An 18862-nucleotide genomic window follows, 5' to 3' on the forward strand; every position below is an offset into this window, starting at 1 on the left:
TTCCACATTTCCTTTCAGAGAACATGTATGTTTCACAAAAGGATGGAAACCTTTCCTTAAATACTTACGCTTCTCTGCAGATGTTGAAGACTGAAGTTGGTGTTTTTCCCAATTTGACTCATGTTGCTGATTTCTTTTTGCAGTAATGTTAGCATTATGTGTAACTGTCTGCATTTCTTTATGTCCACTTAAACACACTCTCCATTTTTCATATACTCTTGGACATTACCAGTCTTTCATTAAATTTAAGTTTCTGAGCAGAGATGTTTGATATATTCCTAGGTTTGATTTTGGGAATACATCTTCTAATGCTGGATTCTTTGGCATCAAATCCTGGATGTCTTCTGGAGTCATAGCTAAAAGATTCCAAATAGCAAGTAATTTTACCTGCTATTCTCAGTGAAAATCTTTAAAGATTTAGAGAAAATTGATGGTCATTAGCTAATTTAAAAATAAAATGGAAAGAAAAGATAAAATAAAATAAAGTGGAGACAGAAGGATCAAGACACCAGTGGTTCAGGCAGATGTGGAGATTAACTCTGCCCAAATGAATGAGAAATGGAACAATTCTCAGAGAGCCCTGCTGAACACTAGCAGAGGCCCCTTGAAATCTAACAAAACAAGAAAGATTCCTGCTGAACCAGGTAGGATAAAAGAAAGAAGCAGAAAAGGAAGGAAAAGAAAGAAGGAAAAGGAAGCGGAGAGCAAGTGTGTTGGGTCCTGCAGTCCTGGGGGAGATGAAAGTCAGAAGAGGTCTCCATATCTGGGGACGCCCCTCACTAGGGGAGCTCAGTTTGGACAGAAGGACAGCCTCATTCTCTGTGGGAAAAGAACATGGCAAACAGCGTGTGACAGCAGGACAGAGTGAGACCTTCACATGGGGTCCTGACCCCTGCCCTACCCAATCAGCCTTAGAGGCAGGTCCACCACGGCAGACAAGGGCTGGGTGCTGGAATGTGGGTTCTGGAGAGCAGACCCAGGCAGAGGACTGCAGTTGGCTATGAGAAAACATCCTGAAGGGATGGGAGTGAGGGAGGAGCTCTACAAGTGGGGTGTTTCAGTTGAAAGCCTGAACCACAATAGAGCAGAGTACCTTTGGTGAATGATGCCCAAAGAAGAAGCCCATTGCATCCCTTGTCCCTTTTGCAGGACCTGCTCACCAAGGACTATGAAGAACTCCACCCATGTAGTTCTTTTGAGCCACCAACCACAGCCTCCCCCATCAACCTCCTCCACAATCAGCAGACTCCTGTGCTCTGGGGCAGCTCAGGAGCAGACACCTGTGAGTTGCCCACACGCTCAGATGGAGCTGAAAGCAGAGCTGAGCCCCAGGGATGAACAAGAAAAGCTGACACCTCTCCCTGCAGCAACAGAAGCCACGGTCTTACACCCACGACTGGCTGTGTAACCTCAGCCCCTACAGAGCATCTGAATCACCTACCAGCGCTCTCTCAGTCAAGGCAGGAGCAGCTCTAGCTGCTGTAGACTCTGTGGGCTCCCACACAAGGGGGCTGGGCCAGGACAGAGCCTGAGCTGCCCCAGAGCACCACAGCAGGTCCAGCTCCACGTTGAATGCAATCCCAGGACCTGACTTCACTGAATCTATGCCGGTGACCTTGTGAAAACAACATCTGTGAACATCCAGGGCCATGTGCCATCAGGCCCATGGTTAAGGTGGGGCCAAGAGCAGTGCCTACACTACATCACATGAGAGCCTGCAGAACGCATGAGAGGGGAACCAGAGCACACCCTGAGTGAACATCCCCAGAGGAGTGAACATCCTCAGCGACTTTTCTCCATGTGCGGGTGCTCCAGTCCCACCTGTCTCGCACCACAGATCAGAATCACAGCTAAGATTCAGGTCTGGGGGCTCTATTGCACGATGCAGGGAGCAGGCACCACCAGAGAGAGGGCAGTAACAACCACAGAACAATGGGGAAACAGCCCTGAATATCCACAGCAGGCTCTGGTCACGGTTAACAGCAATCAAAGCCCAGATCAAGAGGATAAGGTCACAAACCTTGGGACCAACCTCACCCACCAAGGTGCAGACACCAGAAGGAAGACAAACTTGCTTCCTGTAGCCTTCAAAAGAGAGACCACAAACAGAACACTGGAAAAAATGAGATGGCAAAGAAACAGGTTATAGGGGAAGAAACAAGATAAAAACCTCCAAGCACCACTGAATTCAGAGGTGACAGGCAATCTAATGATTACTTCCTGCTTTTAGTCATCTTAAGTGGAGACACCAAACACTTTCACAAATCCTAGGTGCCTAATAATTCTTAAATCCACGTCTTGCCACACAAGTTTCTGAGAATGGTCTATTAGATGTTTCAATCTAAAAATCATAAATGATAGTGATAGAGAACTAATCAGAAACTGAGGACACATAAGACAGTGTCCAAGGAAGCTGAATACAAATAAGATAAACTTAATAAAGTACTAGTTTTAAGAAATTAAATAAGAAGAGAGACTTTAAAACTATGACTGAAACAGGGAACTCTACTCATTGCTCTGTGGAGACCTAAATGGGAAGGAAATCAATAGAACTATAAAGACAACAGATCTCTTTAAGAAAATTAGAGGTACCAAGAATATTTCAAGCAAAGATGGGAACAATAAAGGACGGAAACGTGATGGACCTAAAAGAAGCAGAAAATATTAAGACAAGTTGGCAAGAATACATGGAAGAATTATACAAAAAAGATCTTAATGACTAATATAACCAGGATGGTGTGATCACTCACCTAGGAACAGACATCCTGCCATCCAAAGTCAAGTAGGACTTAGAAGGCATGATGACCAACAAAGCTAGTGGAAGTGATGGAACTCCAACTGACCTATTTCAAGTCCTAAAAGATGATAATGCTAAAGTTCTGCTCTAGATAAGTCAGCAAATTTTGAAAACTCAGCACTGGACACAGGACTGGGAAGGGTCAGTTTTCATTCCAATCACAAAGAAAGACAATGCCAAGGAATGTTCAAACTGCTACACAATTTCCCTCATTTCAAACCATAGTAAAGGCTCAAACATTTTCCTAGCAAGGCTTTCACAGTAATGTGAACTGAGAGCTTCCAGATGTTCAAACTGGATTTAGAAATGGCAGAGGAACCAGAGATCAAATTGCCAACATCCCTTGGATCATATAAAAAGCAACAGAGTTCTGAAAAAATGACTACATCTGCTTTATTGTCCTTTGATTGTGAGGATCACAAGAACCTGTGAAAAATTCTTAAAGAGATGGGAACACCAGACTACCTTACCCGCCTCCTGAGAAATCTGGATGCATGGCAAGAAGAAACAGTGAGAACTAGACATGTGACAATGGACTGATTCCAAATTGGGAAAGGAGTACGCCAAGGCTGTACATGGTCACCCCGCTTATTCAACTTATATGCACAGTACGTCATGCAACATATCAGGTTTGATGAAGCACTAATTGGAATCAAGATTTCAGGGAGAAATATTCAAAATCTCAGATGTACTGATGACACCACCCTTACAGCAGAAAGCAAAGATGAACTGAGGAGTCTCTTGATGAAACTGAAAGAAGACAGTGAAAAAGCTGAAAAACTCAACCTTCACAAAACGAAGATCATGGCACCAGTCAGATCGTTTCATGGCAATCAGCAGGAGAAACAGTGAAAACATCAAGACACTTTATTTTTGGGGGTTCCAAAAATCACTGCAGATGGTGACTACAGCCATGAAAGTAAAAGACGCTTGCTCCTTGGAAGCAAAGCTGTGACCAAAGCAGGCAGCATATTAAAAAGCAGAAACAGTACTTTGCTGACAGAGGGTCGTCTAGTCAAAGCTATGGTTTTTCCAGTAGTCATGTATGGATGTGAGACTTGGACTATGAAGAAAGCTGAGTGCCGAAGAATTAATGCTTTTGAACTGTGGTGTTGGAGAAGACTCTTGAGTCTCTTGGACTGCAAGAAGATCACACCACTCCATTCTAAAGGAAATAGGTTCTGAATATTCATTGGAAGGACTGATGCTGAAGCTCTGATGCTCTGGCCACCTGATGCGAAGAACTGACTCACGGAAAAAGACCCTGATGCTGGGAAAGACTGAAGATGAGAGAAGGGGACGACAGAGGATGAGATGGTTGGATGGCACCACTGACTCGATGGCCAAGAGTTTGAGCAGGCTCAGGGAGTTTATGATGGACAGGGAAGCCTGGCTTGCTACAGACCATGGATTGCAGAGTCAGACTCGACTGAGCAACTGAACTGAACTAACTGATATGTATAATTGATTCTCTTTGCTGTTTAGGAGTACAAAATTGGAAAACAGCTATATTCCAATTAGAACTTTTAAAAAAGATTTCTTCATATAACCTAAAAATGGTCATAGTTTGAATCAACTATTAATAATACAGTGGAAAATGTGCTACGAGTTTATGTCAATCTATTTTAAAATTCTATGAGGTAATGGAGTATAACAAAGTATTTTAGAAGTTAGAATTAGGGCAAATATACTTAAGATATTTAATCTGAGATCATATAAGTGAAAGAGAAATTCTGAAGTCAACCTGAGATGTGCATTCTTTCATTTTCACAAGGTTTTGCTTTCTGCAGTGAAAAATTACTTGAATTTAAAATGTATATAGAGGCACACACCGCTCCCGGGACGGACGTTTAACTCCAGTCTCGCCGCGGCCGCCGCGGCTCGCGGGCCCTGGGCTTCCTCTGAAGCATGAGCCTCCTCGCCCGCCGCCACTGGCGCTGCGCGGGCCACGGACGGCGCGCGCCGGGGCCCCGGGTGCACGGCCTCAGGGTCGCCTTCGCCTGCAGCTGGGGCGCCGAAGGAGCTCGGGCCGGCGGCAGGCGAACTGTGCGTGAACGCGCCTGCGGGGGACTTGGCCATCGGTGCCCCGGAACCCGGGGAGGAAGAACCTGCAGCGCCCCATCCTCACCCCCTCCACCACCATTTCGGGGACCCCTCAGGGAGTGGTTTTGGGGTTCCCACTGACTTCTAAGAAGGACGCGTGCCCTTCTCCGACCCCAGCTCGGGCGGCCACCTGTCTTTGCCGCGGTGACCTTTCTCCCATGACCCTGCGGTGCCTCGAGCCCTCCGGGAATGGCGCGGAAGGGGCGCAGAGCCAGTGGGGGACCGCGGGGTCGGCGGAGGAGCCGTCCCCAGAGGCGGCGCGGCTGGCGAAGGCCCTGCGGGAACTCAGTCACACAGGTTGGTACTGGGGAAGTATGACTGTTAATGAAGCCAAAGAGAAATTAAAAGAGGCACCAGAAGGAACTTTCTTGATTAGAGATAGTTCGCATTCAGACTACCTATTAACAATATCTGTTAAGACATCAGCTGGACCAACTAATCTTCGCATCGAATACCAAGATGGGAAATTTAGATTGGACTCTATCATATGTGTCAAGTCCAAGCTTAAACAGTTTGACAGTGTGGTTCATCTGATCGACTACTATGTTCAGATGTGCAAGGATAAGCGGACAGGCCCAGAAGCCCCCCGGAATGGCACTGTTCACCTTTATCTGACCAAGCCACTCTACACGTCAGCACCACCTCTGCAGCATCTCTGTAGACTGACCATTAACAAGTGTACCAGCAGCATCTGGGGACTGCCTTTACCAACAAGACTAAAAGATTATTTGGAAGAATATAAATTCCAGGTATAAGTGTTTCTTTGTTTTCTAAACATGCCTCCTATAGAATATCTCTGAATGCAGCTATGTAAAAGAGAACCAAATCTTGAGTGACGGCTCTGGATAACTACGCGGAATTCTAAGACCAGCTGAAATCAATCTGATTTAATTGTATGACAAGGTAGCTAGGTATTTAAAGTTTTCCCCACATGTTTTCAACTTGAGGGATGCTTCCCTTCCTAAGGCTGACCAAGACCAGTTGATCCTTTTAAGTTAAGAATAAAACGTCCCAAGTAAAGGCTGAAGGAACACTTTCTCAGAGCTCTCACTTTCTGAGGTTCGTTTGTGTTAGGTGAAAGGTCCCAGCACTGGTAGGAAAGAGCTCCACTTAGGAGTGCTGAAGAAGTGGAAGGAACGAAACTGACACAGGCTTAACTTCAGTTCTGTGTGCCTGGTGATCAGAGTCTATTTTAGGACATTTGATATTTTGCATTCTGATGTAGTTAGGAGATTTGTTAAACAGATATGCTTGTGAGTATTTATCCTTCATTTTATGCAATTAACCAAATCAGCCAAAAAAAGTGACCATGAAATCCTATATTTGTCTTTTTACTACATGTATGAACTCTCTCATGAATGAGTACTGTAGTAATCCTCTTCAAGGGAGCCTTATTTCAGAAATATTTCAAACTGGTGCAAATGGAAAAGACTTCTTTTCCTTTAAGGCTAAAGACAAGAATGTCATGCTATACAGGTGCAACTCAATCCCTGTTAATAAAACCATGTAGATAGAGACATTTTACCCGTTGAAACAGCTGCGTCCCACAACCTGTTGCCATTGATTTTTTGGAAATGGCTTTAGGAATTTCCAAGTGGTCTAACCATAGACATTAGCAGTTGTCTCCCTTCTACCATGTAGAATACTTTGACTTAATTTTCTTCCAGATATAGGGGGATACATGCCTGCTTTTCAAAGTGTTTATTTACTGCTGTTACTATTTGATTAGAATGTATTAAATAAAAAAAAATGGACTTTCAAAAAAAAAATAAAAAAAAATAAATAAAATGTATATAGAAAGTACTATGTGTCGCTCCCAGTGGATAGGAAATTATAAACCAGAGGACAAAAACCCATGCCCAGTATTCCTAGAAGTTTGGCAGTTTGTCTACCACTCCACTCACACATTTCTGTCTAGAGGTTGAAGGAAACTTGAAAAGGACTGTCACATATTTACTCAGAAATGGGCAGAGTTTTCCTAGGGCCCCCAAGCAATGGAAGAGCAACAAATGAATGCAGTTTGTCAAAAGCCAAGAGGAGACTTTTAGTTCACACTGTGGTGGAGAAAACTAATCGCTGGAGATAAATTCATGAATGACTTAAGAGACAGAATGGGGCAGGTGACACATTTCTACGACAGTAGCAGACACAAACCCAGGTTTTCAAAAACCATTTCCACTGAAGCAAATCATCCAAAGCCATGTGACAAAGGATGAGTTCCTCGCTGCTCCTTGGGCCACTCACCTGAGTCATCTCCATCCATTCATACCTACCTGGGTAAATGGCTGTTGTCTCCCTTCTCCTTATATTCCTGGGATCCTTCAATTGCTCCAGCAAGGCGACCAGGTCCAGCTTAGAGATAAGCCCTGTTGATCAGAGAAAGGAAACTTTGTGTTCTTAGAGATTCATCAGTATCGAATCCAATATGTATTCAGGTGAGATGAGAACGCATTTTGTTCTAGAAAGTGATATCTGGAAATACTTTATTCAAAGCTGCTATACAATACTAACAAACACCTATCAATCAGATCCTGAGATTCTGGTCAATTAGTACTAAGGCAAAATAAATAGTGTCAATGTGAAATTAAGGGAGTGTACAACTATTTAATACCACAGAACTTACACAATTACCACTAACCTAGAATGAAGGAGACGGAGTACATCAAGGAAGAAAAACGTCACCAGCATAACGAGTCATCATGAAGGCTTTCTTTCTAAACTCACAGATACTCATTTTCCCCTAGAAAGCAGAGATCTGGAACTACTATGGGAAGCAGAAAATTTCAGAAGACATTCTAGAAATAAAGGAACCAAAACCTAGTGGGTAGGGGAGTGATTCTGGAAGGCAGGTATCCTCACCCAAGGAGGCCAGGTTCACGTAGTTCTCTAACATCACATCCGTGTACAATTCCCGCTGATCTAGGTCCAGGCATTCCCACTCCTCTTGAGTGAAGTCTATGGCCACATCCCAGAATGTCAGCCGTCCCTGAAATACAAAGTACAGAGGCCATGTGGCCGTGGGAAGACTTCCTTATGTGACCCAAGATGAAAACAGTAAGTTTAGAGACCTGGTCGTGATTTAGTGGCTTGGCTGGTATTACAAAATGTATTTTTTACACAGTAATCTTTCTACCCAATTTCTAATGTGAAGAAAAGAGGATGAGTTATGATCCACAATCCATTAGAGAAACTATTCTCATCTAAAGAGAAATTATAAAATCATCAGGGCAACATTAGCATATTTATTTTTCAGTGTTCTACTCCTGTGACATAGGATAAATTGTTCATCAAAGAAACAGGAAAAAAATTTTTTAAAGTGTATTCTGAGTCAACAGTTCTGAAGTGGGGCCAAAGTGCCACATTTTTAGCAAGGTTACTTGAGTTAGTAATGTTGAAAATTCTGCTCGATGAATGACGACTTTGAACCGTAATGAAATAGAATAGTAAGGTAAGAATTCATACTTAAGTTGGAACTGTAATTGTTTTACAGATTTTAATGGGTCTAATCGGATAGTCTGGAAGCCTTCCCAAGTGGCAGTCATCCATTGAATTTGCAGGACCGGGGGAAGCTTGGTCCTTTCCACCCGTGAGAAACAGGAGTAGTCAGAAGGGAATTCTTGAGGATGTTCAGCAGTGGGGGAAGCTTGGTTCCCTCCCCACCTCAGAGGTTAGGTTAGTTAGAAATAATGAATATCAGTAATATTTTGACAAATATTAACAAACAGTCATTCAATGGCAGAGCTTAAACTTTACTTCAGCTTATGTACTTCAGATTTGAACTAATAAAACACAGATTCACAGAGACAGTGCTAAGAAAAGGTGACAGAAGTTTCTGTAACTGTAAAGAATACTAAAGCCAAGAAAAGGTTTAGTCACTCAGGCATGTCCAATTTTTTGTGACCCCATGGACTCTAACTTGCCAGGTTCCTCTGTCCAAGAAATTCCCAAGCAGGAATACTGGGATGGGTAGTCATTCCCTTCCACAGAAGTTCTTCAAAAAAACTAACCAGAAAAAAAAAAAAAGAAGAAGAAATAATTGATCAGGTCATCTTAGTATTTCCATACATACATTCCAGTTCAGTTTAGTCCCTCAGTCAGGTCCGACTCTTCCTGACACCATGGACCACAGCACGCCAGACCTCCCTGTCCAACACCAACTCCCAGAGCCTACTCAAATTCATCTCACTGAGGACTAACCTATACCCTAATGGGGCTGTATACTCTTTAAGGGTAAGAGAGAAAAAGTCTCATGTCACTAAACTCAGGTAATTTTGAATGGGTTAAAAATGTACATAATGTTTGGGGATGATAGTCTTTATTTACACTGAGCTATATTTAGAATTTTAGTACAGTTGAGCATATTTAGGACTAATAAGTTTCTTGTAAACATTTTGGAAAATACAAAACTGTGATGAGACTCTGTGATGTGAGCATGGAGTGTACTGGAAAAGATCAGACCTGGGCTTAGGGTGAAAACCCCGACTCCCAAAACCCAGCATCTCTGCTAAACACACCTGAGTGTTCATCTTCCAAAGCAGAAAGAAAGAAGACATAAAATTACTCCATTAATTGTGACAGTTAGGTACATCCCTCACTTTTTCTTTCCAAGAAACTTGTTCAAGTCAAATGGAAAAAAAAAAACAAATCCATAGCATGGGAATCTCACAGAAACACCTAAACCAGTGAACATGAGTCACGGGGAAAGAAGTACATGGAAGAATGCATTATCAATGCATGGGTATTTGTGCACTATTATGGACACTATGATCTGAATCTATCATTAAAAAATGTTAGTTTGGGGACTCCGTGATGATCCAGTGACTAAGACCCTGAGCTCCCAATGCACGGAGCTCTGGTTCTTTCCCTCATCGGGAAACCAGATCCCACATGCTGTAACTAAGAGTTAACATGTCACAATGAAAGAACCTGAAAACTACAAGAATGACTGAAGATCCTACCTGCCACAACAAGGACCCGGTGCAGCCAAATAAATCAATATTTTTAAAAAGTGTTTTATGCCAATTTCACTTCATATGTGCCTTCCCTGATCTGTAGCCTAATACCACATTTAAGTAGTTAGTCTCACTTATCGATATAGAGCAGTCTCTGCAACGTTTTTATTTCTGAATCTTTTTTGAAGAACTATGGACCGCTGAGTTCACTCTATTTATAAGGACAATCTGTAACTCCTGTTCCAATGAGCTGAAGCTGCATCCACATGTAAACTCATCACGGCATTTCCCCTACTTCACTATGATCCTAACACCAGACCACATCCCAATGGGAGTTTCTGGTAGCAGTGCCTGCCCGTGTCGATCTCGCACAAAGGGCATATAGTGAACAACTGAACGTCACTAATTCATGTTGAGAATTCATTAGGCTCTAGAGAAAGCCGGGATACAGACAATGGACAACAGGCTCTGGGATTTAATGGAGAAGTTAGTCCAAAGAGCTGCTCTTCACTATACTAAGAAAAAAAAAAAAAAAATGAAAAACTAAGAGGTAGATAACAACAAACCACCCAGGGAGAAAACTTAGAATCAGAGAACTAAAGGTTTGCAGGTTCTCAGTCCAGGCATTTCAGCAGGAAAAGCAGCCCAGCCCCAGACCCGGACAGGACGTTTACCTGAGAAGCTGCCATTTCCTCCTCTTCTTCCTGCTGCTCCGAGTCTTCTCTGGGGATGTTGTCACAAACTCACATCCACAGTTTGGGAAAATACCGTCAACGGCATCCACACAGCTCTTTCACCTGCAACTGCTGCAGTGAAAATGAAGAAAAAAGGTTCTACTCTCTCCTGCCCTTTTCCAGCCTTTGTGGGCTTCCTCTGTTCCTGATCGGTAGGCGGCAATCAAGACTAATCTGACATGTTAATCACATTCTGTGTTGGGTGCTTACCTTTGGTGCATTCTCTTTGCAGATCACCCCGGGAGTTCTCCTTTCTTTGTGCATTACAGAGAGCAGGTCGCAGCACAATTCACGGGAGACAATGGGCCTGACTACTGGGCTAGCTGAGTTACATTATGAGGGTGTTTGAAACTCGGCGGGTGAAGACCCGTATTTAGGAGTCCTGAGCTGCAGCCTCACACCCCGCACTCTTGAGACCTCTCCGGAGTTGAGGATTAGGGTGGGAACTTCTAGAAACTAAGGAAGTCGGGCAGATTGCCTGGGGAGGGGCTCTTTCTAGGATGGGTGTGGCCCTCCACTGCCTCTGCCTGTGCCCTTGGGGAGGGGTGGTGGGGAATGCCTGCTTAGTGGGAAGCACCTGGGGGCCTTGGGTTCCTGCAAAGTTTGCTCTGAGAATTCTTCCCAAAGATGCCTTGCCTTTAGCATGCTAAGTCCGACTCTTTGCCTCCCCATGGACTGTAGCCCGCCTGGCTCCTCTGCCACTGGGGACTCTCCAGGGAAGAATGCTGGAATGGGTTGCCATGCCCTCCTCCAGGGGATCTTCCTGACCCAGGAATTGAGCTCACATCTCTTGGTGTCTCCTGCATTGACAAGTGCTTCTTTACCACTAGTGCCACTTGGGAAGCCACAGGATACCCTGAGTACTTAGGTTTTTCTACTACCCTCTGCAGCCTAGGGATACAGGTTTTCACAAAATGATTTGAACTGTGACCACCTGTCTGCAAGTGACGGACCTGCAACTTCAGAGACCAGGAGGCTGGAGTGTTTCGGTCATTGCAGAAACCAAGCACCAACACTTGGAGAGTTGGAGAACTCAGGTTTATTATGCCGGGGGCCTAGAGGAGTTAACACTCCAAGTTCTGAGACCCAAACAAAAGGGTTACAGAGTTTTTATACGTGGACAGGCATGATTAAGAGAGTTTGCAGGTTTGCAGGGGTTAGGGCAATATCAAAGAGGAGGACAAGGGTTAGTTAAATTCCAGTTCCTAGTATTGTGAGTCCTCACATTTTGAGACCAATGTGATCAAGACTTTGGAAAGAGCAAGTTGAGTTACAGAGGAAGAAGGAGAAGGAGGCTATGTAAAAATCTATAGTTTTTCCTCTTCATTGCCCCCTCTTGATGCTTCTATCACTCACTGTAGAAAGCATCATCTCATGTCTGATAGGACATTCAGAACTCCCCGTAATTTAGGGGACTATATTCAGCTATTAATATTTGTAACATTATGGATTCCATTCGAGAGGTGATGAACTGGGTAATATCTTTGAGAATACAAGGGTCAAACAATAGGGCCTGAAAGGACATGAAGAGAGTACCGGTTAATGGGAGAAGCCAGAATGCCCAGCTCCAGATATTGTTCCAGTTACCCCAGGAATTTGCTAGTTCCTCTCTGCTTTTCATGCTTCATTCCCTTAGCTGTTGGGACATGTCTCTGACTATTCCTAATTGGTTTACACAAAAGCAGCGTTCTTCCTTCAAGAGAAAGAGGCAGAGTCCCGCCTTCTCAGCTGTCAGTAGGTGGAGCCCTCCCCCATTCTGTAAAAACACCTCAGCTAAGAAATCTAGCTGCTCCTGTAAGGCCACTAAAGATGTGGCTACTCTCTCAATGTTGTCTGTGTGTTGTAGCCACGCGTTCTGGGAAACAAACTCACTCAGAAGGACAACGCAGATAGTGGAGTGCAGTTCATTACACTGGCGGGGCCAAGGCAGTCTCCTCTTAGCCAAGGACCCCAACCAGTTTTTTGTGAAAGCCTTATATACGCTAAGTGGATAAGGTTCCCTGAAACTAGTCTGAACAATGGAAAAAGAAAGATACAATCAAAGTTAACCGGCAATCATTTGCCTGAAGCCTGGGTAGTTAAGCCTAGGTAGCCTAGGTAGTTAAGCCTAGGTAGTTAAGGCCAATAGGCCTGTGGTCAAACCCCAAAAAGCGGAATGCAGTGTATGATTCTATTCTGTTACACAGATAATTAGGGTATTCGTTTAGGCAAAGGAGAGCCCTGGGGCTCTTCCGGGGGCCTAGTTTTCCAGTTGATATGTCGTTTCCATAGATACTAGGCATACAGCTCAAAGTCCACAGTCCGGCCCAAGATGGAGTCCTGCTTTTAAGACAGAGCCTGTTCTGTTTCCTCCTTCCTGTGAAGTCCTTGGATGGTGTATGGTAGAAGGTGATTGATGAAGCAATGCCTCCTATTCCAAAACTTCCAAACCAACCAGTAGGGGATAACCTGGATGGCTCTTTTTGACCAGGTCTGTGCTGTCAGAGGTACAGTGAGAGTCTGGTTTTTAGGGCCAATATTCATCTGGGGATCCAGGAAAGCTAAGGTCCAGATACTCACCCATTGACTGGTAGACATAAGTAAACATCTGTCCAACAAACTAAGAAAAGGCCTTGATGGGGCGGCACCATATTGTGTCTGTGGCAAGATGAGTGGGCCACTCACCCTTTACAGTTTGACTACATTCGTCCCTGGCTAAATTGCCTACAGCTTCAGTTCCTCCATCATTTGTAAAGCATTCTGGAGCCTTTTGAGTTAACTCAATTGCCCTTAAGACTGGCCCTTGTAAGGGTGGATCTCTCAGAGTTCCCATGGCTGTTGCAATATTTAATGGTACTGGTGTAGCTAAATACCGTGGAGCCCCTAAGGATGAGCAAAGCCAGCAGTCCCTGGCCAGCTGAGGTTGGTGTCTTATAGAAGGTGATGAGTTGCATTGAGAATCTCGTACAGATGACGGCCTAAGGGGGTGTTAACTCTGTAACCTGGGTCATACAGCCAACAGGCAGCGCCTGAGTTTTAAGTGCAAAGTTGGTCCGTGATTTCATTTGTCTGCATTATTGACCCTGTCCAGTAGGTTTTTCCATTTGGCAGACAGACAGCTGTTCTAGGTTGTAACATCTACAGGGCATTTGGGCGTAGATGGAGATGCAGGGGCGTGATGGCAAGGACATGGATTTCTGTATTGCTGGAGACAAAGAGTCTTTGATCTGGGAGCTCCAGCAGCCCTCCTTTTATTCTTCCATCATTTAGCGTCCACTGATCTTCTTCCTTGGTATACTTTGGGGATGGAGGCAAATCTGGTGACAGTTCAGTTCAGTCGCTCAGTCATGTCCGACTCTTTGCGACCCCATGAGTCGCAGCACGCCAGGCCTCCCTGTCCATCACAAACTCCCAGAGTCTACTCAAACCCATGTCCATCGAGTCGGTGATGTCATCCAACCATCTCATCCTCTGTCGTCCCCTTCTCCTCCTGCCCCCAATCCCTCCCAGCATCAGGGTCTTTTCCAGTGAGTCAGCTTTTCACATCAGGTGGCCAAAGTATTGGAGTTTCAGCTTCAGCATCAGTCCTTCCAGTGAACACCCAGGACTGATCTCCTTTAGGATGGACTGGTTGAATCTCCTTGCAATCCAAGGGACTCTCAAGAGTCTTCACCAACACCATACCTTGGGGATGGAGGCAATTCTGGTGCCAAGAGGACCTTAAAGATTGACTCTGGGCTCACTGTGGGGCTGGGTTGGGTCGCCACCTGCTTGGCTGCCTGGTCTCCGACCGATTCCCATTGCTGACTGGGTCAGCTCGCTGATGGCCTTTACAATGGATGACTGTCACTTGGGAGGGCTTCCAGACTGCTTCTAACAGCTGAAGATTTCTTTTTTGTTTTTAATCTCCTTCCCCCATCCCCCCGCCCCCCCCCCCCCCCCCCCACTGTCAATAGTCCCCTTTCCTTATAAGTGGCTCCATGTACATGTAAAGTAGCAAAGGCATACCTTGCCTCGGTATAGATGTTGACTCCTTTCCCTTTGGCGTGCCTTAGTGCCTGGGCGAGTTTCCACAGTTCAACCCTCGGTGCTGACCACCCTTGTGGCAAGGCCTCGGCCTTCACTACCTCGTCAGTTGTTACGGCAGAGCCCCCTTGGCGCTGCCCGTCTTGGATAAAAGTGCTTCCGTCGGTGAACAGTTCCAGTTCTGGGTTCTAGAACAGAATGTCCATCAGGTGTAGCCTGCTAGAGTAAATCTCATCTATGAGCTCCTCACAGTTATGATCGGGGTTCCTACTTCTGTAGGTGAAAACTAGTGGGGTTCAGTGTCCGCACAGTCTCGAGTTGGACTCGTGAGATTTTGCAACGCAGTTCTTGATAGTGAATCATCCTGGAGTTTGTCAGCCACTTGTGTTCCTTGTTCATCACAGCAGGAACAGCATGGGGAACCTTTACATATTGTCCTAGTGTAAGCTTATCTGCTTCTCTGGCCAGAATCACAGTGGCAGCTAATGCCCGAAGGCATGGTGGTCATCCCGTGACCACTGGATCCAGCAGTTTTGACTGCTATGTGACTGGGCACTCCCATGGCTCAGCTGTCTGTGTGAGGACCCCCAGTGCAGTGTGATTTTTTTTATGTACATAGAGGGTAAAGTCCTATGTCTCATCTGGCAGCCTTAATACTGGAGCGCTGGTCAAGAGTCTCGTTCACATTCATTTTCCTCCACCTGGCTGCTCTCCTGAGGGAGATTTAAGATTCCTCCTACTATTGGCACGTAGGTACAAACTCCCTAACCAGACCAGCCTCACAGGGAGGGATCGAATCCCCAAGAGGCTGGCGCTGTCTTCCAGCCTTATGAGGTCGTCATGGAACCCCAGGGTTTGGACGCTGTCAGTCTCTGAAGGCCGTGTGAAGCTCACTTTCACTGCCTTCAATCAGCAATCATGCATACACAATCACTCAGAGGTTATCACAATACCTCCTTTTCCTGAGTCCCCAGGTCTCCCTATCTGATGCTCCCTTCCTGGGAGCTCCAAGAAGCTGACCAGTCTCCTCTTCTACACATTGGAGTAAGACTTCCTGACTTGGGACTGGCCCTGGGGCTTTACCTGATCCTGTGGCCATTCCTGGTGAATTGGCCTGTCCCTTCAATGAGTCTGGTCAGGGCTCGGTCATCCAGAGAGTTGGAACACCAGTCTGAAAGAGTACCCAGGATACCATCAGGTGTCACGCCTCCTTGTTCATCTCGGGGTCCTCTGCTCTGACCTGGCTGAGCCACCAGTCCAGCGGCTCAAGGGGCCAGTGTGGCTGGAATCTCGCTGGGGCCTCCAGAAATGTTGCAGAAACCAGTACTCGAGAAACCAAGCACCACACTCAGAGACTTGGAGAACTCAGGTTCATTACACCGGTGGGCCCAGAGGAGTTAACACTCCAAGCTCTGAGCCTTGAACAAAGGGGTTACAGAGTTTTCGTACATGGACAGACATGATTAAGTGGGTTTGCAGCTTTCCAGGGGCTAGGGCGATTTCAAAGAGCAGGACGAGGGTGAGTGAGATAAGCTCCAGTTCCTAGTATTGTGAGTCCCCACTTTTTGAGATCTACGTGATACAGACTTTGCAAGGAACAAGCTGAGTTACAGGGGCAGAAGGAGCAGGAGATCATGTAAAATTTTTATCTTTTCCTATTGACCATTACAGGTTTCTTTGGAAATAAAGCAGGCACAGCAGTGAACATTGGGTTAAATATGTATGTGCCTAGACGCTCAGTCATGTCTGAGTCTTTGCGACCCTTTGGACTCTAGCCCACCAGCTCCTCTGTCCATAGGATTTTGCAGGCAAGAATACTGGAGTGGAATGCCATTTCCTCCTCCAGGGATGTTCCTGACCTAGGGATCAAGCCCAAGTCTCTTAGGCCTCCTGCATTGGCACTTAGACTCTTTAGTCCTACTGCCACCTTGGACGTCCAAAAGTGTGCATGGGAATGGAGAAATATTTGTGAAAATGATGACTTAAATGCATATCTGATGAGCAACAAAGGAAATAATGATCTGTGTTAAGTAATAAATGACATTACTATAAGCTGAAAAAAAAAAAAAAAAAATACACGTGGCCTGAACAATGAGTTAGATTTTCTTTTGTGGGAATGTTCGAACATGAGCCCAGGAGACAGTGTGTCAGGTGACCCCAGACAGCTGAGGAAGCAAGGCAGGAGCCACACTATATACAAGTTTGCAGCAAGGGGCAGGTAATCCGAATATTAAAAGTGACAATTAATGTAAAGGAAAAACATCTCTCCCATGAAGTGATTTAGTGTTCTTCTATGTATGGAAAGATGGAAGCATCTGGAATTATTGAAACCATTTCTTTCATATGCATCTAGCTATGTGGGGCCAATCCTTCTTCCTTGACTGTTCACATCCTAATTCCAAGGGGATGAGAGAGGACCAGAGGTTTAGATAGCATCACCATCTCAATGGACATGACTTTGAGCAAAGTCCAGACGGTGAAGGAACGGGAAGCCTGGCATGTTGCAGTCCCTGGGTCTCAAAAGGTTGGACAAGAGTGTGTGACTGAACAAGAAACATAGAGACAGAAGCCCATCATACCCCGACTTCTGAGTGGATGAGGGAGGTCACTGATCACTAAGTCACACCCTCTATGAAACAGTCTATTCAAGAACCAAAGTCTGAAAAAACAATGGCGGATGGCAGCCTCTCATACCAGTCCCCTCCCCCCCCACCCACCCACCCACCCACCGCCCCAGCTCCTCAGCACTTACCAAGTAGGAAATAGCTGGTGACTTCTGAATAGGTGCCTTTGTTTCATCTAGACTCAGAGATCTGCTTTTAGAAAAGGCTTCTTAAGTGTTAGAGTCAAGATGGCCTGGATGAAGAGCAACAACCTAAGATATGCAGATGATTCCACACTACTGGCAGAAAGTGAAGAGAAACTAAAGAGCCTCTTGATGAGGGTGAATGAGGTGAGTGAAAAAGCTGGCTTAAGACTCATCATTAAAAAACTATGATGACGACATCTTGTCTTATCACTTGATAGCAAATAGAGGGAAAAAGTAGAAAGAGTGACAGATTTTCTCTTCCTGGGCTTTAAAATCACTGTGAACGGTGACTGCAGCCATGAAATCAAAAGATAATTGCCTCTTGAAAGGAAAGCTATGAAAAACTTAAGTGTATTAAAAAGCAAAAACACCAATTGCTAACAAAAGTCCGTCTAGTCTAAACTACGGTCTTTCCAATAGTCATTTGAGATTTGGACCATAGACAAGGCAGGGCACTGAAGAACTGATGCTTTCAAATTGTGGTGCTGAAGAAGACTCTTGAGAGTATTTTATCATTGAGGAACTAGGGTAAATACACTTTACATATTTAATGTTCAGTTCAGTTCAGTCGCTCAGTCATGTCCGACTCTTTGCAACCCCATGAATCACAGCACGCCAGGCCTCCCTGTCCATCACAAACTCCCAGAGTTTACTCAAACTCATGCCCATTGAATCGGTGATGCCATCCAGCAGTCTCATCATCTGCGTCCCCTTCTCCTCCTGCCCTCTATCCCTCCAAGCATCAGGGTCTTTTCCAATAAGTCAGCTTTTCACATCAGGTGGCCAAAGTATTGGAGTTTCAGCTTCAGCATCAGTCCTTCCAGTGAATACCCAGGACTGATCTCCTTGCAGTCCAAGGGACTCTCAAGAGTCTTCCCCATCACCACAGTTCAAAAGCATTAATTCTTCGGCGCTCAGATTTCTTCACAGTCCAACTCTCACATCTATACATGACCACTGGAAAAACCATAGCCTTGACCAGACGGACCTTTGTTGGCAAAGTAATGCCTCTGCTTTTTAATATGTTATCTAGGTTCATCATAACTTTCCTTTCAAGGAGTAAGCGTCTTTTAATTTCATGGCTGCAGTCACCATCTGCAGTGATTTTGGAGCCCCCAGAAATAAAGTCTGACACTGTTTCCACTGTCTCCCCATCTATTTCCCATGAGGTGATGGGACCAGATGTCATGATCTTAGTTTTCTGAATGTTAAGCTTTAAGCCAACTTTTTCACTCTCCTCTTTCACTTTTATCAAGAGGCTTTTTAGTTCCTCTTCACTTTCTGCCATAAGTGGGGTGTCATCTGCATATCTGAGGTTATTGATATTTCTCCTGGAAACCTTGATTCCAGGTTGTGCTTCCTCTAGCCCAGTGTTTCTCATAATGTATTCTGCATATAAGTTAAACAAGCAGGGTGACAATATACAGCCTTGATGTACTCCTTTTCCTATTTGGAACCAGTC

The 18862-nt window shown here is 45.0% G+C and overlaps 2 protein-coding genes across 2 annotated transcripts; one reads left to right on the forward strand and one right to left on the reverse strand.

The window, feature by feature from the left end:
- Positions 1 to 225: 225 nt before the first annotated feature.
- LOC133055208 (KRAB domain-containing protein 5-like) lies at positions 226 to 16427 on the reverse strand (the record flags this gene model as incomplete). The annotated part of the gene is made up of 5 exons (XM_061140635.1): positions 226 to 356; positions 7174 to 7266; positions 7760 to 7886; positions 13054 to 13058; positions 16376 to 16427. Coding segments are annotated over 5 exons (408 nt in total), but the record flags the coding sequence as incomplete, so codon positions are not given.
- On the forward strand, positions 4793 to 5683 carry LOC133054840 (suppressor of cytokine signaling 2). The gene has a single exon (XM_061140170.1). The coding sequence runs from the start codon at positions 5059 to 5061 to the stop codon at positions 5653 to 5655; it is 597 nt and encodes a 198-aa protein (XP_060996153.1). The 5' UTR covers positions 4793 to 5058; the 3' UTR covers positions 5656 to 5683.
- Positions 16428 to 18862: the final 2435 nt, after the last annotated feature.

This window comes from Dama dama, chromosome 4 (genome assembly GCF_033118175.1).
Source record: "Dama dama isolate Ldn47 chromosome 4, ASM3311817v1, whole genome shotgun sequence".
NCBI classification, from domain to species: domain Eukaryota; kingdom Metazoa; phylum Chordata; class Mammalia; order Artiodactyla; family Cervidae; genus Dama; species Dama dama.